The sequence below is a fragment of the Colletes gigas genome, unplaced genomic scaffold (assembly GCF_013123115.1).
Source record: "Colletes gigas isolate AHSC1104 unplaced genomic scaffold, ASM1312311v1 Colletes_gigas_Sc00007, whole genome shotgun sequence".
Lineage (NCBI taxonomy): Eukaryota > Metazoa > Arthropoda > Insecta > Hymenoptera > Colletidae > Colletes > Colletes gigas.
The window spans coordinates 5,969,312-5,993,218 of record NW_025106636.1 but is presented as its reverse complement, the minus strand read 5'-3'; the positions used below and the strand labels follow the sequence as shown (position 1 = coordinate 5,993,218).

The 23,907-nt window shown below is 31.2% G+C and overlaps 3 protein-coding genes across 4 annotated transcripts; 1 reads left to right on the top strand and 2 right to left on the bottom strand.

Moving 5' to 3' along the window:
- Positions 1 to 1,977: 1,977 nt before the first annotated feature.
- On the bottom strand, positions 1,978 to 6,150 carry LOC122396144 (microprocessor complex subunit DGCR8). The gene is made up of 6 exons (XM_043394291.1): positions 5,601 to 6,150; positions 5,249 to 5,332; positions 4,723 to 5,107; positions 4,360 to 4,637; positions 3,128 to 3,564; positions 1,978 to 3,025 (listed from the first exon to the last, which is right to left on the bottom strand). Exons 1-6 carry the CDS (start codon positions 6,040 to 6,042, stop codon positions 2,693 to 2,695), a joined length of 1,959 nt encoding a protein of 652 aa, XP_043250226.1. The 5' UTR covers positions 6,043 to 6,150; the 3' UTR covers positions 1,978 to 2,692.
- Positions 6,151 to 9,385: 3,235 nt separating this feature from the next.
- LOC122396154 (protein phtf) lies at positions 9,386 to 14,832 on the bottom strand. 2 transcript variants are annotated; one of them, XM_043394311.1, is made up of 17 exons: positions 14,243 to 14,832; positions 14,049 to 14,145; positions 13,816 to 13,955; positions 13,474 to 13,685; positions 13,218 to 13,404; positions 12,999 to 13,135; positions 12,748 to 12,850; positions 12,454 to 12,663; positions 12,111 to 12,175; positions 11,324 to 11,493; positions 11,027 to 11,163; positions 10,660 to 10,969; positions 10,236 to 10,464; positions 10,009 to 10,104; positions 9,800 to 9,943; positions 9,625 to 9,720; positions 9,386 to 9,552 (listed from the first exon to the last, which is right to left on the bottom strand). In XM_043394311.1, the coding sequence occupies exons 2-17, from the start codon at positions 14,072 to 14,074 to the stop codon at positions 9,403 to 9,405; spliced, it is 2,412 nt and encodes an 803-aa protein (XP_043250246.1). In that variant the 5' UTR covers positions 14,075 to 14,145; positions 14,243 to 14,832; the 3' UTR covers positions 9,386 to 9,402. The 2 variants fall into 2 exon arrangements, with proteins under 2 accessions (XP_043250246.1, XP_043250245.1); XM_043394310.1 differs by having other exon boundaries at positions 14,515 to 14,832.
- A 184-nt stretch (positions 14,833 to 15,016) lies between these two features.
- On the top strand, positions 15,017 to 17,378 carry LOC122396109 (ER degradation-enhancing alpha-mannosidase-like protein 2). The gene is made up of 2 exons (XM_043394236.1): positions 15,017 to 15,194; positions 15,308 to 17,378. Exon 2 carries the CDS (start codon positions 15,309 to 15,311, stop codon positions 17,376 to 17,378), a length of 2,070 nt encoding a protein of 689 aa, XP_043250171.1. The 5' UTR covers positions 15,017 to 15,194; position 15,308.
- The last annotated feature ends 6,529 nt before the right edge of the window (positions 17,379 to 23,907 follow it).

Here is a 23,907-nt window from a genome sequence, read left to right as displayed (position 1 = left end):
CACCGTGTATAAGGAGTAAGAAAAAACGTGCTCGTTTTACGATAAAAAGCCGTGCCTGTCGGAAGGTGAAAATTTATATGCAGTTAAATAACGTATACTTCGTTTATTTTTTCACGTTAGTATTAAAATGAGTTAATTTTTTTTTTTTATAATTTGTGCCACTGGAGGTTAATGTGAAAACAAATGTAAACATTGTATTCATATATAGTTTGTAAATAATATTTGGAAATCGCGAATTTTAAATGTATTCAAGGTAATATATTACAAGGTATTATGCATTGACAAAAAGATATTAATATATAACGGTACAATAAATTGTAATGGTAGCATTAATGTGAGAAATATCTAATCATTTTGGATAATATTCACGCGTGACACGTAAAGCACACAGTAGCAGTGTGTCTTTAGTTAATGATTAAAATTATAAAAATAATCAAAATGAATCCACCACCAGCGTCGTTTGAAATACATTTGAGAAGAAACTGATTTACCAACATTACTTACAAACAATTTATGCATAACTAGTAAATCGATACATTAATGTAATTATACGAAGATGCAATTATTAATTTAATTATCGTAACAAACAGTTGAATTGTAACATTTCAACAACATAACATAGATATTTGTAAAATTTTCTAAAAGCTTTATACTTTTTGAATGCGTGACGATAAACACGCGGGAAAAGAAGTTAGTTTTAAAATAGTAAACACACGCATAGTTGATTAAACAGATTCAAATTTTATGAATTGTATAAAAAGAATTTAAATCATTAAAGTCTAAAAGAACATATCTGTAACTTAAGTTATATTTTAAAATGAACGATGTACGTTCATTTATTAATGAAGTTATTTTTTTCAACTATAATCTGTTAAAATCATCATAATTCTGATCCTATTAAAATGTGCCTATTAAATAAATATATTCGTCTTCGATATACTAAGTTAACAAATTCCTGAAGGAAATTGGTAAAAAGAATTTATTAATATTATGTAAAACACAATAAGATTTGTTGTGTTTTTAATGAAAAGTGAACATGTTTAAAGTATTGAACAACCATTAGATTTAGAATTGTTCAAAGCATGTAATTCAAGAATAGTAATAATCTTTAGAAATAAAGAGAGAATCAAACCAAATAAAAATCTTGTATCTCATGTACAATGAAGAATTATTAACAAAGAATATTATATTAGTCATATTACTGACTACCATTTATAGCAAAATTCACACTTTGCAATAATTAATGGTATTACACGTATTTAATTACGTAGGAAGACGTTTATATATGTAATATATTACATCGTAATTAAAGTAACGACGATTTCATTTAACATAATTAATATTCATACATGTAACACAAAACACAAATTATTCATAGTACACAAATAATAAATATTAATGTTTGTATTTTCTACACGAGTAAGAAAATAAAGTAAAAGGAAACTCTTTTCAATCACTTTCGAGATACATACAATAGTAATACGTGTGATGGTGTATTGAACAACAAAGTAGAAACATTATGGAAGTAGAAATTCAACATTTGCGTTAATTTTGTTTTCACATTGTTGAATATTAGTAATAATTAGTAATGTATTACATAGAACATAGGATTACAGAAATAATATAAAAAAAACAAGTCGTGTAAAAGTGCCAAAGAAAATAAGTACAGTTATTAAAGTAATGTATATATATCCGTGGAAGCAATTAAATGTTTTATTCATGATTTCACAGTTTATTTATATAATTAATTCTATTAGCAATTTCATTAAAATGATTGTAATACTTTTGAATACATTATCACTGTTATTAATACGCAAGTTTTGATGCCTTAACATTTATGGAACTGAAATATACTTTATTGTAATCAGTTCTTTGAGAATAAATGAACATGTTCTGCGAGCTGTTGTCTTTTTAATAGTTATACGTAAAACAACATCTTTTATACATAATTGATAATTACACGAATATTAGCCTCCTTATAAGATATAAATGTCTTTAATTAAAAAAGATACGAGATTGGTCATTTATATTTGTGCCAGTTATTATAAGAGTGGCCCAAGTCATATATTTTTCTCTTCTTTTTATATATTTCTAATATCATGCATGGGGGGAAAATGACTAACACCACTACCAAAGTATGCAGCAGATAACAATAAATATGACAACTTCATTTTATTACTTACTTCACGGCAACTTGTTTTATTTTCAACTCAATATTTTTGATTCCGTGCCTTAGCCACTTTCATAATAACTGGTTCATTTAACGATATACAATGGTGCAATAGGAATAAGGCAACTGAGGTAGCATATTATGATACTTCGATTCGTGCTTAGATTTAAGTAAACTTAATGCAACATAATTTAATTAATTTAAATTTCAAAAGTTGATCTACATTTATTCTCAATCAACGTTCAATTACACCATTGGCTGTTTATTAACAATCATCGGCTAGGATATGTATAAAATAAAAATGCGGTAAAAGTAACAAAGCAAATAATAGTTTCAATGATCAGCACCATTTAAAAATTTACTTTGTTACCTTGTAAAATCAGATATATAAAATATTTCGCGTTTACATTTGAGACAACGAATATGAAACAAATTCAAAGTATATTAAAGCTTGGCAAACTGTCGTTTTGAAACTTGCAAAATAAATTAACATTTGTATGATTCACAAAGTTGACTAGTATGCTATAAATCTACGTTGTTCAAATTGGCCGCGGATCCTGTCGGCAAGTCTGGCGGGACGAACTTACCAATTGGCTGTATTGCTTGCCGCTGTTCGGCCAATTTGCGCATTTCTTGCCTAAGCTTACTTAAAATAGCGTGATTTGGTTGATTGACCGCGGCTTTACCTTGTAACAGCGTAATTTCTTGTTCTAGTTGTTTCTTTTCTTTGAAAGATTTTACACTACGAGATCCATACAATCTTAGCAAAGAACCCCAAGATTGAATATGAGGATGCATAAGCTGCAGAATAGCTTGTGCAGCACGTTGCTTGCCGTCTTTCTTATTACGACATACCTGGAATTATTAGAATTTTACAAAATGTCACTATAAATCGTAAGCATATTAATTTGTTAAATTAAATTCGTAAAAGCGTTAATATATTATAATTTTACTTACGACGGTAGCCTCGTGTTTCCCAACACGCATTGTGAATTCATTGCGTTGGTGTTTCAATGTATTCACAGAATGTTTAATGTGCATATCGCCCAGTCCAAAATTTCGTTGAAGACAAGTGATTAAAATAGCATGCGGCGACGGTTCGGTTGTTTTCGCGCAAAATTCTGCGACACGTGGATCGTTTATCGATATTTCATCGAAGAACGATAGATCCGCGTCAGAATTTGTTCTGGATGCCTTGATCATTCGGCTGTTACTACCGGAAGCTGTGTTCCCAGCATTATCGCCAGAAATTTTATCTCTCATTTGTGGAATTAAAATTTCAAGGGTTTTTCGTGCAGCATTAGCTTTCGCTTGTTTCTTGCTGCTACCAAAACCGCTTCCATACTCCATATCGTTGATACAAACGACAGCAGAGTATGGTGTTGCAGCATTTTCTGAAACCAATTGTCCCTGTTACCAGATTTATAAACATTTTCCTTAGTATTGTATAATCTCAAATTTGTTAATACTTGTATATTACTTTGAACTATATGTATATGTGTTAAATATATGCATTTTTATCAAAACTTCATCGACTATTGAAATAATCGCTCGTAACGACTAACGATTGAATTAATCGATTGGGTAAATCGTTAGTTGCTTCCGGTCATGGTATCTCCGGCGGGCGCGTTTTTTACCGTAAATCGCGCGCCTTTTTTCGTATCTCCGTACACGCGGCGTCGATATTGTGAAATGTTAACTTTTGGGCCAAATAGATAGAAAAACCTTCAAGCGAGGAATAGAAAAAGATCCGAAATCGATCCGATCACGGGAAAAAAAGCTTTTGGCGAAAGAGTAAATCGCGAAATTAAGTCGCCTATTCTAATTACGGGTGCGTCCGCCAGAGGGCTAAATTAACGGTTATTCTTCAATTTTTTCTTACGTGTTACAAAAATTTAACTGTTTCAGAATATATTCTTGGAGATTTATTTTAGAAGTCAACAAAATAGTGAAGTTATGGAATAATTTCGAATGCCTGACAAATAATCCAACCGCATAGACGAACAACGTTTTATCTAGGGTGAGTTTTTATTTGAATAATATAGATGAAAGAATAAGAACTTTAATTTTTCCTGTCATTACTTTTACGAAGTAATTACAGTGTGATTGCAATGCAATTATTTTGCAGAAGTGATCGTGACAAATGTAATCAAATTACAGGTTGCAAATTACATGCATATTAAACTTACCTAATTCTTTAAACTTATAAGTTGGTTGCTTTTTAAGTGCATGCTGTACATATTCATGAAGTATACAAACATAACTTTTGCCAGAGGGGTTCATAATCCAATGTTTAGGTGGTCTTTGCCCACCACTATCATCTCCCGTAGTACCACTACTGTTTCCCGTCAAACTAGAGCTACTAACTGGAAATGTTATTAATTTCGTTCCATCGGGTAAAGTCGGTCGTTCGAGTTGCTTACGATGTTTTTTATTTTTCGTAAATTTCCTTCTTGCTGACCATGATCTAAAGGTATAATGAAAATGCTAATCAGACTAATTATGATATTAGGATATTAGTAGTGATCTAACATCATTTGATGTGCACTTACTGAAATCTCATCACTTTAATAGCTTTGAAACGAAAGAGCGATTGGCAATAATTTCTCAACTGTTCACTATCTAATGAATGAGCTTCTCGATTTTCCTGAATCGTTTCAATTTTTGCGCTAGGAAGACTACAAACTTCTGCATTTGAATCATGCTCTTTTTCCTTTTTTCTTTCTTCCTCTTCCTCGTGCAAAGCTCTTTTATATTGAAGGCAAGGTATTGCGCTAACAGGCACTTCGTGCTTTCTTACACTGCCAGGCCCAAGGAAATATGGTTTTGCAAGAGTACAAACCCTACTCTGTTTATGTAAATATAAAGGCATTCCACTGTTATGCGTTACTTGCACCCAACCTTCCGGAAGTACATCAAAATGATTATGGCCAATTTCTACAAAAGGAGTTACATTTATAAATTTTATTTTTTTTTTTTTCATCTTTATTTTAATGCTGTAATTAAGACTATTTCTGTCGGGTGTTAGAATGACTAAATGACGCCACAGTTTTTATGTTAATTTTGAATAATACTTACCATCCAACACAAGTTTCTCTTTCTCTTCGTATGGGACGCTATCTTTCTTGTCCTTTTTTTTGCCTTTAAATTCTTCTGGTAAACCTAATAGTGGCATATAATACTTAACTAAAAAAGTACTCTGCGGCTGCACGATCTATGTAAGAAGTACAAAAAGAGAAAACAAGTAATCCGATTTCTTTCTACATCATTTGACTCTTACATCTGCACATTTCATACTTTGGTATACTGGGCTTTCAATGCATCGTTATAAATTTCTATTAAAATTATGTACTCCATACTTAAGTTTCCAATGTAGGAAGATAAAAAAATTTATTAGAATAATTGATTTCGCTCGGACGCTAAAATTTACCTTCTTCAAGCATAGCCTCAATTTCTTCATCAGGTACATCGGAATCCATACTTTCATTTGTGTCTGAGTCCATATCAGAGCAGTTTTGATCTGGATGGCGTTCTAAATCATCCAAAACATCAAATTGTCTTAAATCGTCTGTAACTACAATATAATCTGCATTGGACTCCATAATACAATCTTCAGTGGTTAAACTATTATATACGCTTGTGTCGTCGGCGGATGCATTTTCTTCTTCCATCATGTGTCTACAGTGACTTCTACTGGACATTCTATTATCGCTATCAGTATTTAATTCTGATACACTTTCAGCTTCAAATATATTTTCATCAGACTTTGCATTAGTTAAAACAGCGCTTTGGTGATTGTCCAAGTCCATCTCACTCTGAGAATTCATACTCGATTCAGGTGTTTCTTCAAGTACTTCTTTGTCCATATCCATTATGTGAACGACAAGGTATCTGCTAAAATACTATAAGGTCTAATAACCAATGACATACAAGCTCAAAATTATAATTGTTGTCTAAACTTCATATATTTAATAAAATGTTTGCTGTGTTCGTCAACAGTTGGCAAAGAATTTTCAAATATTGCTTAGAAGAAATTGTATATTGTTTAAAATTAAGCATAAGCTCCATATATAATGACCCATGGATTAAATAATATCATTTGCGTCGTATGGCCACACCACTTTCACCAATGAGGCCAAAGTCCAATCGATTTGAAACCACTTAGAAAATGGCAACGAAAATTGGACATTTGCATTAGTGTTAGCAGTTTGGGGCCTATTATATATCCATGAGTACATATCGTACGAATATTATATTGTCTGAATATCGCAGAAGATAGCTGTTATAGTTCGGTGTATTATTTAGCTGGCTGGTTCCAAAGTTAGACAGGAACAACATTGAAAAATTGAACCTGTTACTAACTTGGATTACGCGCTGACAAGAAAAAAATTTCTTGTTAAAATACCATCCGAAGCACTTCTGATAGTAATATAACACAGGTCATGTTCAGTTCCAATATTTCTTAATATATTGGGTTGGCCAAAAAGTATGTACAGATTTTGGCAATACTTGTCTTCAGACATTCTGAAACACAACTTCAGATCAAATCTTAAAAGCACATTAACAAAAAAGTTTGAAGATTAAATTTGTTTTATAATTTTACAAATGAAATAAAGAAAGAAACAACAAGGTGCAATCCTGTAAAAATTTATGTAAAATGTATGGAGAGAATGTAATCAAAGAATGCATGTACCAAAAGTGGTCTTTTTATATAAAAAAAAAATGTTTTATCATCTGTTTCCAAAATTCCATCGATTCCTAAGAGACTATTAAATAGCTCTTGATTAGTTTTTTGAGAGAAACAGAAGGGTTCACAGATGAGAATAGGTTATAAATTAAAATAGAAAATTCATTATTGAATAAAGATATTTCGTATTATAAAAGAATTACTCTGTGTTATATTTAAATGTTGAGAACCGTACGAACTTTTTGGCCAACCTAATTATTGATAAAATTAAATACTTAGAAAATATATACAAAATATATATAAAAATAATACATTATAAAAACTTTGAAATCGGGCGTATTAAATAATTTAAGATACAATAAATTATGAATTATCTAAACTTCGCTTGATTGAAGCAGATATCTTTAACTCTAAATAAACAAACTTTTACCGTGATAAGATTCTTCGTTTCGTTATGTTACTACATGACAATTTACTATCTTCTTTGAATTATTTTAAATTAACTTGTTCTATATAATCTCAAAAATTTGATCATATTAACTACACCATTATTATTACTCTACGACAATAAATTACATTATAATTACGATTATAACAATACATGAATTTACTTTTTTACGTTAAAAATGCGACAGTATTACATAACTTGCATACGTGATACGTAAATTTTATATGTAACACAAATCGATATTATTGTTAATTTCATACAATTCCATAATAATACCTTTATGTATATCACAATACTGTTATTTCTGAAAATTATAAAGATTAATTCTCCAACTACCAAATTTTCGATGTTTGGTTAGATGCCGTCTATCTTTGATTATTTTCAATTTACTGATAGTTCTGTTACTTTTAGCCTTAAATGATAGAGAAAAAAGCTTTTGTATCAGTCTTATTGGGAACACATAATTGCAAGCACTATATAATTATCTTAAACTAAAACTGTATTCGTCTAAACTTCAACTGCATTTCATGCAAAGCACTATCATCCTCTCACATACTTGCCACTTTTTACGAGATAGAATAAGATAGGTCGGAAACTCTTATAATAATTAATATAAAATGCAGTGCTACCTTCTTCGGCTCAAATAATTTTATTGTATTATACAGAATGTATCATAACATGTGAATATTACAGAAATTGATTAAGAACACAGAATGAAAAGAGTTCGTATAAATATGGGGCCCAATTAACCTTGTTCTTAAATTGTAACCATTCAATAAATCTATTGTTTCCCTTTCACTTTGCAATTTTTCTTTCTAGAAATTGGAACAAGCTTAGCTCTTTTTTAAATGAAAATATACAAAATATGATAATGGAAAATATTGAATTCTGCAATGGGAACTATTGTTAGAAATAATTAACTGTTCATGTTGGTATTTATAATATCTAGTTTCAATTCTTTTACGAGATTTAACACCGACTTTACTGGTTTTCCCCCCATTTTTGTTGTATCATTAAATATGAATACATAATTGTTAAATCGTAACAATTGCATAATATAAAAATATTATGATAACCATAAAATTATAATTTGCATTCACAAACGAATGTATATTTTATTTCTTAACGCGCCTAGATACACTTAAAATTATTTTAAAATAACCCACAGATGTAATTAATTAGATAAATTTCTGCACAGGTACTATTCTTTATATGATATAATACACTATTTACATAAAAATCATCAAACACATCTAAACAAAAGTGACGATTATTGCATGTAGTTTTGATTTTTATTAACAAGTACATTTAAAAAATTTAGCTTACCAAAATTAATATCATTTACATTTAATTTGCAACATTCGCAACTTTGCAAAGATGTATACACATATGTATATGTATATCTATATATATTTTTTTACACACATAGGACACACGTGCGCGTGTGTTTAACTATTAACACTTTTTCTTTTATGCTTACAATTATTATACTGGATCAAAGCACTATTTGCTGTATAAGTATTTACACTGTAATAATTACACAGTATTGAAACGTCGTAAATATACAGAGCACCAATAACTATATATCTGAAGAGTTTGTTAAGTATCATCGATGATTGTGCCTATATAAATATTACTATTACATGGTACAATACACTGTAATGCATGTAAATTAATAATAATTAGCATCGCTAGTAATTTTTTTTTTTCGTACTTGCTGACAAAAAAACTATCATTTGTTTATGATATTTCAATAGAATATTCTAATATCGAGGAATAATGGAATAATGTAAAATTAATGAAATAATATTACAAGTAAATATCTTATACTCATTTACCATAACAGTAAAATAATTTTTTATTTTAATTAAATACTATAAATTTCTAGTTAAAACATAAAAACCTCTAACAGTTATATATCATAAATATTCATCGAACTAAACTATTAAGAAATAAAATATTTATTTGAACCTTAACATCGAACGCTTCTATTAAACTCCCTAATACTCTAAAATAAAAACTGAATTATCTTCGTCAATTATTCAACATCATTGAGGTAGTTACACGAAAATAAATATTTAATATAGTATCACCTTTTTATTTGATTTTTATCTTATGTAATTTAAGCTTAAATCCAAGCAATTCTGAAAGCACTCCTGAAAGTGCAGATAATAATACCACTTTTGTGATTGTATACAGATAGGGATTAGTAGATAAACCAGATATTTTAAACGGACTTTCAAGTTCCTGTAAATTATATATGAATTTACAATTATACTAAATATTTAGTTAGAAGTAAAAATAAATTATTTGCATTACCTTTATCAAATCTGCTGCTAATTTGAGTACATTATTCGCCACCATAAGGTCTTCCTTTTTATGCGGTTTTTGTTCTATTTGTAAATATAAATTAATCTAAAAGAAACCAAAATCAAATACTAATATTTACAACAGGAATATAAATCTGCAGAAAAATGTATTTTATTGTAATTACCTGTTCAGTTATCAAGACGGAAAGATTTCTATATTTTTTATTAATTTTTGTACCTAACGTCATAAAACGCAGTATAAATATCCCTAAGGAAAAACTCCAAAACAGTGCTTCCACGTTGTATCGGGAATGTAAACTTTCAAGATCCTATAAAGTGATAATATTTATTGATTACTATCATTTTATTATACTATGTACTTGTTCCTGTTTACCTTAATTAACTCCAGACTCACAAATGATAACAATAATAATGTAACAATGAATACTGCTGATACTATTACGTCTACGGAACGTTGAGGCCCTCTTCTCTATAATAAGTTATATATTAAGAAGAATATTTTTTATATAATATGAAATTACAACCTCGTTAGTATTTTGTAAGATAAAACTATACTGTACACTGTAAGATAAAAATATACATAATAATGGTTCATCTTACTTTCAAATAAGATCTAACGCTCAACCACAGTTTTATGTTGCGCACTTTGTTCAATCGAAAGTGCGGCAATTCTGATTTTCTTGCACGTCTTGACGATGTTAAATGTGAAAACAATTTAGCATATAAGAGTCTTTGTTTATAAGTACGTTCTGCAACTGCTAATAAAAAAAATAATAAACAGGATAATATTAGCCTCTCGAATGCCGATATAAGCACTACTATACGTTCCCTGAAATTAAGTAAAATTTTTATCAATTTTCACAGACTATTACTTAACACACTATTTGTTATACGGAGTATACATATACAAAATATAAGATAATAACTATTCGAAATAATATTTGAATCTTTTAAGTAACGTTATTTCAAAAGTGCTCAAGTTTTCTATGTATTGTATCATTTTATTCAATCATTTCGCACTTACCAAAGAGTTGCGCCAAATGCCAAGCTTATCACTTTACATATAATATCGCTGTAAGTTTCCAAATTGACGTAAGTTAAGTCATTTGGTATAAAGGAACTGGTTACATTACTACTATTGTCCATTCCAACGTGATCATTTAATCGTTTAATGGATGGTATTAGTGACAATACAACGCTAAGCAGTAGGCCTCCATAAAAATAGTTCATACTCTCGGGCATTGATTCCACTCTGGCAATAATCGCTGAACTGATGTCCAGCACCGATAGTTCAGCTTTTTTTATATCACGTCGTGTCCATATAGCGCACGAAACTGAAATATGTTATATGAAATAAATAATATCTACGTTATTGTTTTAATATACATTACCACGATCATATGAGGCACAACTAGAGCTAAGCATTATGGAGGGCGGTAATTCAAATTCCCAAGAGAAGGGATGCTCCACAAATTCCCCATAATTTTTATTAGTCTCACTATGTAAATCGGATTCCTCAAGTTCTGAACTGCAAGAATTATTGAAGTTCATATTATCTTTTTAAAAAAACAATTTATAATAGAGAATATTGAGGATGTAATAAAGGAGCTGAGGATATTTTTTACGATAGAAAAAAGAATTTGAAACAATACAAAATTAATACCAGCAGTAGTATCATAATCTTGTACCTGTAACTACAGTCATCACTGTTTGTTGTTACTCCCATCCATTCGGTAGCAGACGTTGTGGCTTCTGTTAAATGATGCGTAGCGGCTTCTTCGCATTCTCCTTCTTCTTCACTTTCGTATTGTTGACGACCTTTTCTTGGACCAATAGCCAAGGGACAGTGATCTTTATCCTTCAAAAAATAATTTAAAACTAACACTTCTGTATAATTTTGCAAATGAAAAAAGAAATTTTACGAAACTTACATAATTATCCAATACGATGAAATATATTATAAGAAAATTAAAAGATGAGAGATGAACAAATATTTGAAAATCGTTCACAATACATTGTCAGTAATTTGTTTATTCATATTATAATACAAACATAATTTCCACGTACAGCTTGCATCATTGGCGCTCTTGCCATGATGAGATTACATAAAAATTAGGGATGTTTTGTGAATTACCTCGGAATATTACATATTTAATTACTAGAAGTTTATTCAAATATTCGTACATTAACAGTGCATTTTAAAATTATTTACACACATTCGGTTTAGATTACAATTATAGATGCGTACAAACGAAATTATAAAATAAAATGGTTGTATTTTAAATTTATTTCAAATGCATAATATATCAGATGTGACTGTTACAAGTAATATTACGAAATTATTATACGAGCAAATATTTTTGTTTTTTCTTAACTGTATGTGATATTAAATTACTAAGTCTATATTGCTGGTGTAATATAATGGTTGTAGTATGAAAACTAAAACAAACTTATAAATGAATAAGTAATACTTACCACTTTACTAGAAGTTTCCTCAGCACTCTTTGAAGAAATATCTTCTGTCTTCAATAACTCAAGTGCTGCATGGAAAGTGGAAGACAATCATTTAGCTAATACGCCACTTTACCTTTCCAACAAAGATTAATGCATGTTATCAATTCAAAACAAACAAAATCACGGATAACTATAGAAATAAATTCTGCACTTTTAAATAAAGAGATCATGAGTAATATATTTCAAAATTTTATCTATTTAAATTATGAAAATATATTACTTTCTGTAAAAGTTTAGCGTTTTACATAATATATCATGCTGTAAACTTTTTATATAAAATATTATAATATGTTGCCAATCGAACCTGAGAATTTCGATTGTAATAAAATTTGTTGACTAGTAGAGTTTTCTATTCGAAGATTGCGCTCTTCATTATTTTTATGTTGTATATCTTTCTTCTGCTTAAACTTTTCTACTGTTGCTCGTGCAATACCTTTATCATTATCACTTGATACATTTCCATTTAAACTTTCAAATCCATCATCATCTTGATGTACATTTTTTATACTTTGATCTATAATAAAGATATATTTTATATTTAAATATAAACATATAACTAAGACGAAAAATATTAGTAAAGCATATAATTTATACTGACTTGATTGAGTATGACTAGTTGAAGCTTCATTTATTGGAAGTGGATTGCTCACAGGTGCATTTATTAATTCATTATCACAGGATCCTTGAGCAGTCACAAATTCCTATAAAAGATAAGCTATTAAAAATCTGTTACAGGAGTCTATTTCTCGAAGATAAATATTTAAGCATTTTAATGAACGAATTAGCAAAAAATACTGCCAACATAGGATAACATGCATTGTGATAAAATCTATGATAAAATATAATTACCTGAGATCGACTAGCAGTCAAAGAATTTTCGATTACAACTTTTTTAGCAAATCGTACAGAAGTTAAAACTTCGCCATTTACTGTACTAGCTTTTCCAGAAACAGTATCTTGAGATGATTTGGAATCTTCATGCAAACCTACAAATGATACAATACATAGTAAATATAAATATAAGGTGATTTGTCAGAAACTTTATATCCTACAATAATGAAAGCTTACGTAAGTTTTGTCTTGTCCTTGATTTTCCCAGTCGACTCCTAGTATGTCGCGAACGTCTAACTACTCTCTGTTTACTATGCACATCGACTGTTGATGGACCCGAATGAGTTGATACAATGTGAGAATGAACAATGCATAGCACTAACATCATAATAGTAGGTATTAATACTTCTGATGTTGACACAATCTGTAAAAAGATATGTAATTTATTAAATATTTGCGGGTGTTTGTAATAGGAATATAATTATTATCGTACATCACTTTCATTGTCCTTGGCCATCTGATAAAAATATACACACATATTGATCAATTGTAAACTATACAATAATAAAAATAATGTAAAAATTTTTAAACTAGTCTGCTGCATCCACCATTTTCTATACAAAGGGAGAAATAATAATCGTTGAAAAGCCAAGCAAGCGACTGTTGATAATCCATGTTTTGGCTTGGCTTTTGTAAAAGAAGAACCTGCAATGAAAATTTTCTTTCGATATTTGCTATTAATCTGTATATACTTATACTTATAAAATATATATTTTCATGTTTTAATGCTCCGACAGAACAAAATTGTTTGCAATCTTTTAATTTAATACTCTACCTCGTACAAGATCCACATCGATAAGTTCTGTTTTTAATTTTGCAGTTCTCATCGGAACATGCGTAAATCCTCCAAGAATGTGCTGTTCTACAGTCTTTTCCCATTGCTGCTTGTCGTAAGTACCAATTTTCTTCTGATACCTGGAACACAAAAATCATTAATTGCATTAACGTTACATCGATTCAAGTAATTTTTTTTTTGGAGATCCAACAGTAAAATACAAAATTTCTTACCAATAAACAAGCTCGTTCAATTTCATTTTTGCCGATCGCTATCGTAATCCTATGCAATAACTATTAATTTTTAATTTTATCCAATAGTTGGATGCGTCTAAACGAACGGAAGATAATTTTCCGTATAATTTTCTTAGTAAATTTAAAGAAAATGTTGCTCCCATAATATATAACAACCGACAACTAATAACAACCTTTTATTTCACGGAATTCGAGCGGACGAGAAATAAAATACGAATGATTTCGTGATACATTTAGTAGTTTTCACGGCATTGCTTAGAATTGGATATTATTCAACGACCTTCGGTAATAATCGTGACAATTAAATAGCACGATTGCCTCTGATTGTCTTCAATTTACAACTGTTTACTAGTAAAATCTGGTATATGAGATAAGTTTCCCATGCATTCAATATTTCTTATATCGAGTCCATTGGTTGTCGGCATTCGCTACCCTACCAACTTACCATTAAACCTGTATCTTTCCGTTATCCAAAATTACGAAGTGAATATCACAACCAATCTTACGATAATAAGTACAGAACAAGAGCTTTTATTGGTCATCGTTTACATATCGTGTTTTCTTTATTTATCGTTAAAATAATTTTAAAAAAATTTTCATGAAACGTCTATTCAACATCTTTTTTTAATAACTTCTCGACGTTTACTACGTTTTTATGTTAATGGGTTTATAATACATTTTTGGATACTTTCTATTCAAGCCATGGGGTCGTATGTGCCCCACGCTATTATGTTTAATTGTTTTGTCTCTGACATATGCTCTACAATATTTATAATAAACCAAAAACTATAATTATTAAGAAAAAGGTGTATGTTCTAGCGTTAAGATCGACACCGATATCGATTCTATTGATATTAATTTATAAATTTCGATCCAGTATCGATACATCGACAAAATCCTATCGATATCTCAAGAATGTATCGATACCTATTTGATAATTAATAATGACAAGATAATGTACCTAACTGCAATATTATAGCAATTATTCATTTTTGATAAAAGTGAATCATTGGAATATATTTGGATTCCACATTTGAGTGCAACGTGTGTACAAGTAATATGAAAACAAGTTACGAAACACATCGAAATGAATGTCGGGCCTTGAGAGGTTTGACATTATTTGAAGTAATGCAATGTTTCAAAAGAAATTATTTTACGTTGTACATGTATTTATAATACAATTCCTAGGCTCGTTAAATACTTAGAGACGATAGGAGTATTCACGAACTTATTTTCAGGATGTTGATCCTCAGTATAGGGTTGCTTCTTGGTCTTTTATGTTCGGTGAACGGATTACGTGAATACGAGAAGAAAGATTTAATTGCTTTAAGGGAAGAAGTACGATCTATGTTCGATCATGCTTATTCGAGTTACTTAACATATGCTTACCCGTACGATGAACTACGGTCGTTGAGTTGCGATGGATTCGATACATGGGGTAGTTTTTCATTGACGCTTATCGATGCTTTAGACACTCTTGCCGTAATGGGCAATTTTTCCGAATTTCGACGCGTGGCAGCGATTATAAGCGCCAGAGCAAACTTTGAAGCCAACATAAACGTATCTGTATTTGAAACTAATATCCGAGTAGTCGGAGGGTTACTCAGTGCTCATCTCTTGTCACGTAAAGCTGGTGTCAATCTGGAGCCAGGATGGCCTTGTAACGGTCCGCTATTACGTCTTGCAGAAGATATGGCAAAACGATTAATTGCAGCTTTTGATACTCCAACAGGAATGCCGTATGGTACAGTTAATTTGAAATATGGAGTGCCAGAAGGTGAAACAAGCATCACATGCACTGCTGGTATTGGTACATTTTTGTTAGAGTTTGGAACTTTGTCTAGACTAACTGGGGATCCATTGTATGAAGAAGTTGCCATGAATGCTATTAAAGCATTACATTATTATAAATCGAACATTGGGTTGGTTGGTAACCATGTTGACGTATTAACGGGTTACTGGACAGCTCAAGATTCTGGAATTGGCGCAGGAGTTGATTCTTATTTTGAATATTTGGCAAAGGGTACCTTATTATTTCAAGACCCACTGCTAGCAACAATTTTTCATGAACACAAAGCTGCTATTGAAAAATATATTCGTAAAGAAGATTGGCATTTGTGGGTTTCTATGACTAAAGGTCAAGTGACCTTACCAGTCTTTCAATCTCTGGATGCTTATTGGCCCGGAGTACTCAGCCTTTTTGGTGAAATTGGAGATGCTATGAAGTCCGTACATAATTACCATCGCGTTTGGAAACAATTTGGTTTTACACCAGAGTTTTATAATATCCCGCAAGCAGAAGCAGGCACTAACAGGGAAGGGTATCCATTAAGACCAGAGCTTGTAGAATCAGTTATGTATTTGTATAGAGCAACGGGTGATCCTTACTTGATACAAGTAGGAGTAGATATATTAAGAAGCCTGCAACACAGCGCGAAAACTACATGTGGGTATGCAACAATCAATGATGTCAGGGATCATCGTAAGGCAGACAGAATGGAATCATTTTTCTTAGCAGAGACAACAAAATATCTTTATCTCCTCTTTGATCTTGATAACTTTATTCATAATTCTGGCCAGGAGGGTGAAATTATTCAGACTCAATGGGGTCAATGTATTGTAGATGCAGGTGGATATATTTTCAATACGGAAGCACATCCCATAGACCCTGGAGCACTGTATTGTTGTCATCAAAATCAAAATTTGTTCCCGAATCAAAAGGCAGCATTATGGAAATTTGTTCCTGCTAATGACCAAACAGAAGAGGAAAATGCAGAATATAATACACCATATCAGGATGACATAAAAAATAAATATAATGATAAACTACCAGTTAAAATTGTAAAATTATCTGAAATGAGGCATACTTTCACAAGTGATGCAGAAGACAATCTTAATACAAATTTAGTTAATCCCATTCCACCCATAAATGACGAGACTGACGAAATCACAATAACGGAAGAAGAAAATAAATTAAATATAAACTCAGAAACTGAGCCCATGAAAGTACTAGTTGTTGCACCTCCCTCAGTAATTTATAAAGCTGATGATAGTGAAAGTGTCGATACTTTTGAAACATCTACGTCCGATGGTCATTATTCTGCGCCTGGTTTAAGAAATCGTACAAAATCATTTATTAAACAGACTAATACAAGAGCAACAAGGTTTGAACCACAAATACTACTAGAGAATATTAGAAAGGGAAATTTATATCCCACAAATGTTTCTGCGAGACAGAATTATCAGATCTTGTCTTGTCAATCTCAATCATTCCTGCAACGTATATCCATTATGGGAGAATTTTTTTAATACTTATGATAATGTTGTACATTAAAAATATATTATAGTTTATTTTAATGTAAATTTGGCATTAAAAAATAAATTGCAATGTGAATTCAACTGTTATCCTTCTTTGAAGTATGTGATTTATTATAAACAATTTCGGTAAATCGATCAATTTTGTAACGATTATAAATGTTTCGTGCGATTAAAATATTTATTTAGATTACTTATCAATACGATTAAAAATAATCTATATAGATTAAATATGAATGACATCTTAATTTGTTTTCAATAAGATAGCATATATTGTTAATATCAATATTTTCTGTTTTTTTTTGCATATATATATAGTATGCAAATATGTACATATAAATAGAAATGTTGGTCAATTTATAAAGAAAAATTATTAAAGCTTTCATAAATTACATGTAATATATTAGAATAATTTTTTTAATTAATATTTTTGGCTATTATATTACATAATATTAATTACATATGTAGGAATATAAAACAGTTTTCTATTTAACTTATCTAATTATGTACTATGTAATTATAAATTCCGGCATATTCTTACAAATATCATTTTATTTTTACATTACATTCAACTTTTCGTTGAATGAGCAATAGGATCTTTAAGCTTGCGTTCGGTTTTTGTTGGTAGTACTGACAGTACTATCTTTTTATCATTTCAATTTACTTATTGCTAAGTTACATTTATTGTTATAAATCATTTATAACAATTAAATAATTATCGATAACAATAAATCAATTCTATCGTTATCTTTCTTTATAGATATACAATTTGAAAAAATATATAATGTTAGTTTCACAGTGTTGCCAATAAAAGACGGAAGGCGGAAGTAAGGAGTTTTGTTAGTCATACTTTAACTCGGGCGAATAATTTGTATATATTATTTAAAATAGCTTCTATAGAGGTCTAAAAAAATTGGAACAATTATATTACTTTCCAAACAAGGATCATACATTATAAATTATAAACCTGTGGTTTGCTATAACGGTAAATACCACGAACTATTTTATTGCTATTGGTGATTCCCCAGTGTGCGTTCAACGGATCGCGCCAGCTATAAATATCGGATTAAGCCAACAGTTTGTCACAATTGTTCCGACAACGTACCGAGCACGTGAGAAATATCTTGTGAAAATATCTTGTGAAAATATCTTGTGAAAATATCTTGTGAAAATATCTTGTGAAAATATCTTGTGAAAATATCTTGTGAAAATATCTTCTGAAAAATAAGAAAGGTAATTATAAAAAATACTTGTTCCTTATGCTTACTAATTTGATGATAAATTGAATTGAAATATGTCAAATTTTGATCGTGCATTTGTATGGTGGTGTTCTTGCGACGTATTACCTACTTTTCTCTTTGTTAGTTCTGAATTCTGTGCCCTCGTGTAGAAACAGTGCAGTGTAATGTAAACTTTAATTTAAAAAGAAGAAATGAACGAAACGATTTAACAGATGAACCGCAATTGAATGAATTTCTTTTTATTTTTATTTTTTTTAATCGCGTACACTTACCATTATTTTACTAAATATAGTTTTATTTTACATTTTATTACGTCATTTCCTCAAAATTTCGACTCGCTTCTCGACAGTTCATTTTATGCTACGCATTTCTGATCGAACAAAGAATAAAACGTACATTTAACGAAAAGCAAAAGTTCACTTTACAGCAGACGCCGCAGTTACTTTTCAAATATTACGTTCGCATATGCATTGCACAGTTTGCATTTGTAATCATGCACATGTATCTATTTGTAACTAGATGGGTTTATTATTCGTGTATATTTAATAATTTATTTTCTTTTAATAGATGGATAAAGCGGCCCAAGACAATTATGCTAACCAAAAGAATCCCAATTATGCAGACCATACTGCTGGGTACAAGGGAACTGGGACGAAATCCGACCTAGACAACCATAGCAACCAATGTAATTCAAACAACAAAAATTTTAAAAAATAATTTTTGTTAATATTGTATATCTATATAAAAAGAGATGTATCTTAATTAATAATGTGACAATACACCTGACTTTATAAAATACAAATTTCTGAATAGAATTTACTAATATTAATTTAATAATCATTACCACTGATTACAGAGATAGCATTAACATTTATTACTTTCTTTTTACAAATACTTCATACAATTTTCTCATATTCATATTTTAAAAAACAAATTGACGATTTTGTTACGATTCAACGATACAGTTCTTGCGGATAAGGTGGTAAATAATTGTTAATAATAATATTTCAACGTGATATGTCCACTGCGGCTGGCTGTTTTATCCAAAATCCCCAATTAGTAAATTGTTTTCCATCTGGTCCTTCGCTGGGGTTTCGAAACACTTGTACCTTTACGCGAGGTACTTCGTCTGGAATTGAACTTTGTATAATTTCGTCTTGCAGTAGTTTCTTTCCTGTGTCGCGTTCCGCGGCTATTAATGTTGCCAAAGCAAGGAAGTACAATAAACGGTTGATTTTCTGGAAGAACAGACATTTAATATGAGAGCTTTCAACTGAGGAGAAAATAGGAACTTTATTCAGTCTTGTCGCGAGCAAATCGAAGAAATTAACGTCTCGAGTTTGAGTCACGAGCGAATAAAAATTTTTAATTCCCCCCATTTGTTCCTGACGAGACTGTACAAAGAGTGAAAGAAATAAAATGTAAAGATTAATAAATACAATTGTAGATGTGGCTTGGAAAAAATTAGTTATCGAACGACATTTATCGACATAAATGTTTTATGACTTACCAATAGCTTCATCTTGAACAGCTTAAATGCAATGGCGTTTTCAAATAGAACGATACCTTTATGTACCGATAAATAGTATTTAGAGCATAACTGATTCAACTGTTTCGCGGTTTTTACATAGGTTTTTGCATAGAGAAACTCTCCTTTCTGTTCTTAAAAAGTGACAGTGAAAATACTGACCAACGAAAGTTGACGATCTCGAAGCAAACATCATTCCTGTTATTGGTGAGATAGAACCTGATTTATTGAGATTGCAAACTCTTATTGGAAAACTGATGTTGCCTCGCGAGCTTTATGATTCGGGTTAAAGTAAATCATGCGTGTGTAAAATTTTGATAATGTATTTTCGTCTTTCATAATTTATATATATTTATATACATATATGTATGTATACTTGGAAGCCCATTTTACATCGTTCTGTAACGCCTATACGTTTCATATTTAACTACGTTTGATATCTAATCGTAAATGATCAATTATCGGAACACGTGAGTTTCTACAGTCCGCAATAATAGTGTAAAACAGTACATAAAACCATATAAATCTTTGATATAAGGAAGAATTTTACGTACCCAGAGTATGTTATTGTTTATTTTAGGAGACATCTTTTGCAAAGTACCATTCATTAACTGCGATAAAACTATAAGACATTAACATTTTAAATTTATTTCTACAGTTTATTAATAATGTGCATTGTCTCCTTTGTTTTTTTTTTTTTAATAACTTTTAATATTCTTCGCGGAATAGATTTGTACAGTTTTTGGATCGTTTTTTGCTTTATATTCCTTCATTTTTCTTTAACATATATCTTCAATTCGTGTACACTATCGAACTGCTTTCCTTTTCACGCTACCTGCTGCAAACAATAACATACTCCGCGCAAAGGATGAATTTTCTTCCCGCAACGCAGACTTCCATGATTTGATATGTATGGTGTCTTATAGTATTGTCGCGGAGCGTAATCAGTGAAAATCGCTCGAATGAACAATGACGTAAAGTTGACGATAATTATTCCGCATACTTTTATACAATTATAGCTACCGACGATACGAATTTAAACAAATTCACCAGCGACTGCTCTCCACGCGTCCATAGACTATACAATGGCACACTAAATTCGATTGCTGAATTCCCGAATCGCTCGATCTTTGGTCATTGCTTCGTTAAACACCATTCCGGCCTTTTGTATTTTACACGATAAATTAATAACCTTGCCAACCTAGCTTGCTATTGCTTTTGCGAAAGTTGGAAAGAACGAATCCGAAATGCATAATTATTTACATCGGAGGCAGCGGGAAAGTGAAACGAAAAGTTCTAAATAATTACATATTTTGGATTCCAAAGTCCAAAATTGATTAATCTCTATCATTGTTCTTTAACGACTGTACTGGTAATTAAATTCCGACGCGCGAAATGCCCGTTCGAGGATTCTATTTTGAAAATAAAACCGAATACATATTCGAGTATGAGATTTTGTACCTGCTTCTTAGATTTATTTCTCGTTGATTATCTTTGTTTCTTTTCTTTTAACGTAACATTTAATATCTTGTTGGCTCGTAAAATTATTGCACTGTGGGTTATTAACAAAGGAACAACGTGCCATATTAATCGATAGTTAAGCCATACGTGATAACTACATCGTTCTCAGGCGTATAAAGATAAAAATGAAACAAGATAGGTAGTGCTGGTCAGTGAGCGATTAAGAAGCGTCGGCCAGTCTGGAAGCGTTAATAAGCGCATACTTTTTGAATATTTCTTTACAGTCTCTTTTCGAGAATAGCGTTCTTTCGATTAATAATTATTTCAAGCCTTCCTCTTTCAATTTCGACTGAACGAAATGACCAAACACATGGATTTCTTAGCGGAACGCTTTCCGTGATTCTTTCTTTGCGATTATTGCGGTTGTATCACGCCCAAGCGTAGTCTGATTTTGTCTACCGCTTGTACCTTTGGTCGACAATTATAATCAAAGTTCGAGTTGTACGTGTCCTAAATAAACGATTAATGTTGTACATGATATCGATCTTTTACAAATGACAAGGCAATATTTCACTTCATTTATCATTCGTCTACCTTGATGATGTCCAAGAAGGAAACGATTCCCGTGACAAAGGATAAACAGGTTAAAACGATGAACAGCGATGATTTTACTTATACGTTAAATTTGATCATAGCCTTAACAATTAACGCTTAACCCCTATAACTCTCAATATACAGGGTGTTTGGCCAACCCTGGGAAAAATTGTAATGGGAGATTCCAGAGGCCAAAATAGGACGAAAATCAAGAATACCAATTTGTTGATGAACGCTTCGTTAAAAAGTTATTAACGTAGAAGGTTCCGCCCGTACTGAATTTTTTTCTCGAAAATGCACAGGATTTTTGGGGTATGTCTGTTCACCAAAAATGATTGTAATTGACCCCCCCAAACGAAAATAATTTTTCCAGAACGATTTGAAATTTTTTTTTCGTCGAAAAATTTAGGCACCTCCTCGAATTTTTTTCTTGAAAATGCGTAGGATTTCGGGGGTATGCGTAATGACCAAAAATGATTGTAATTGACCCCCGCAGTCAAAAATAATTTTTTAATAACTTTTTAACGAAGCCTCAGTCAAGAAATATTCTTGATTTTCGTCTTATTTTGGTCTCCAGAATCTACCGTTAAAATTTTTCCCAGGGGTGGCCGAACACCCTGTATATACATATATATATATATATGTATATGTATATGTATAACGTTTAATATCATTGACAAAGATTTTCTTCGATCAATAGATCGCGTTACGTTAATTAGTATTATCATTCTGGAAGACATCATTGGAAGACTCGTTTCATAAATATTATCGTATCTCATTTAAATAACACGTTTTCTGCGACTGCGAGATGTTCTTGATTTCCTTTTTGTCTTTACATTTCATTCTAACATCGATTAGAAACGTTTATGTCTTGCATCGGGGCCGGAAGCGTAATCTTTTATACATCGATCGTCCTATCGAATTGACAAAACATACGATCCACGGACAAAATAACGATAATAATTTTCGTACTTTTATTTTAGTAAATCTCGCTATTCGTCTCATCTGCCCATTCGATATCAAAAGAGGCGTAAATCGTAAGCACCGTTTTCCATCGAATAAACAAAATGGACATTATTTTAGGCCCAAGGCACCGTGCCTATTTCATTATAATGGAAAAGATGGGTTTGATATGTGTTAAGGCTAGTCTTATCTAATCTTTCTCAACGCTAGGATCAATTTTTACATTATAGACAATGAAATTTCACAATCGGTACGAATTAAGAAGAGCATCTCGCAGTTTTCGCCGAACTACAGAATTGGCTACCATATTGCTTAAACTAACGTGTGATCTATGCGGCCTGTAGAGGCCTCGGAAGACATTGGATTACATGGCTAATTGTACTCGTTCGTACAGAACTGGTTACATTCATGCTGTTCAGGGCCGATCCTGAAAGCAAATCAGCTTCTTCCACTCATCTAACAACGACGAGGAGACGTTAGATCGTTGTTACCGTAACGTCGACTGCCCGATGCATCGAAGTGGCCTTGATAAACGTTCCTGCTGACTACGCGTGCCCCAATTTCCGCCATTATCGAACGCCTCCCCGGCGCGTGATCGACGCGATAGATAGAAATTACAAGACCCGCAATGCGATTATAAAATCCCGAAACTCGTGTAACAGTAGTTAAACTTGTACGCACAATATTCACCGTGTGGAAGACATCGATACAACTTACAGCTAGCAAAGATATTGTC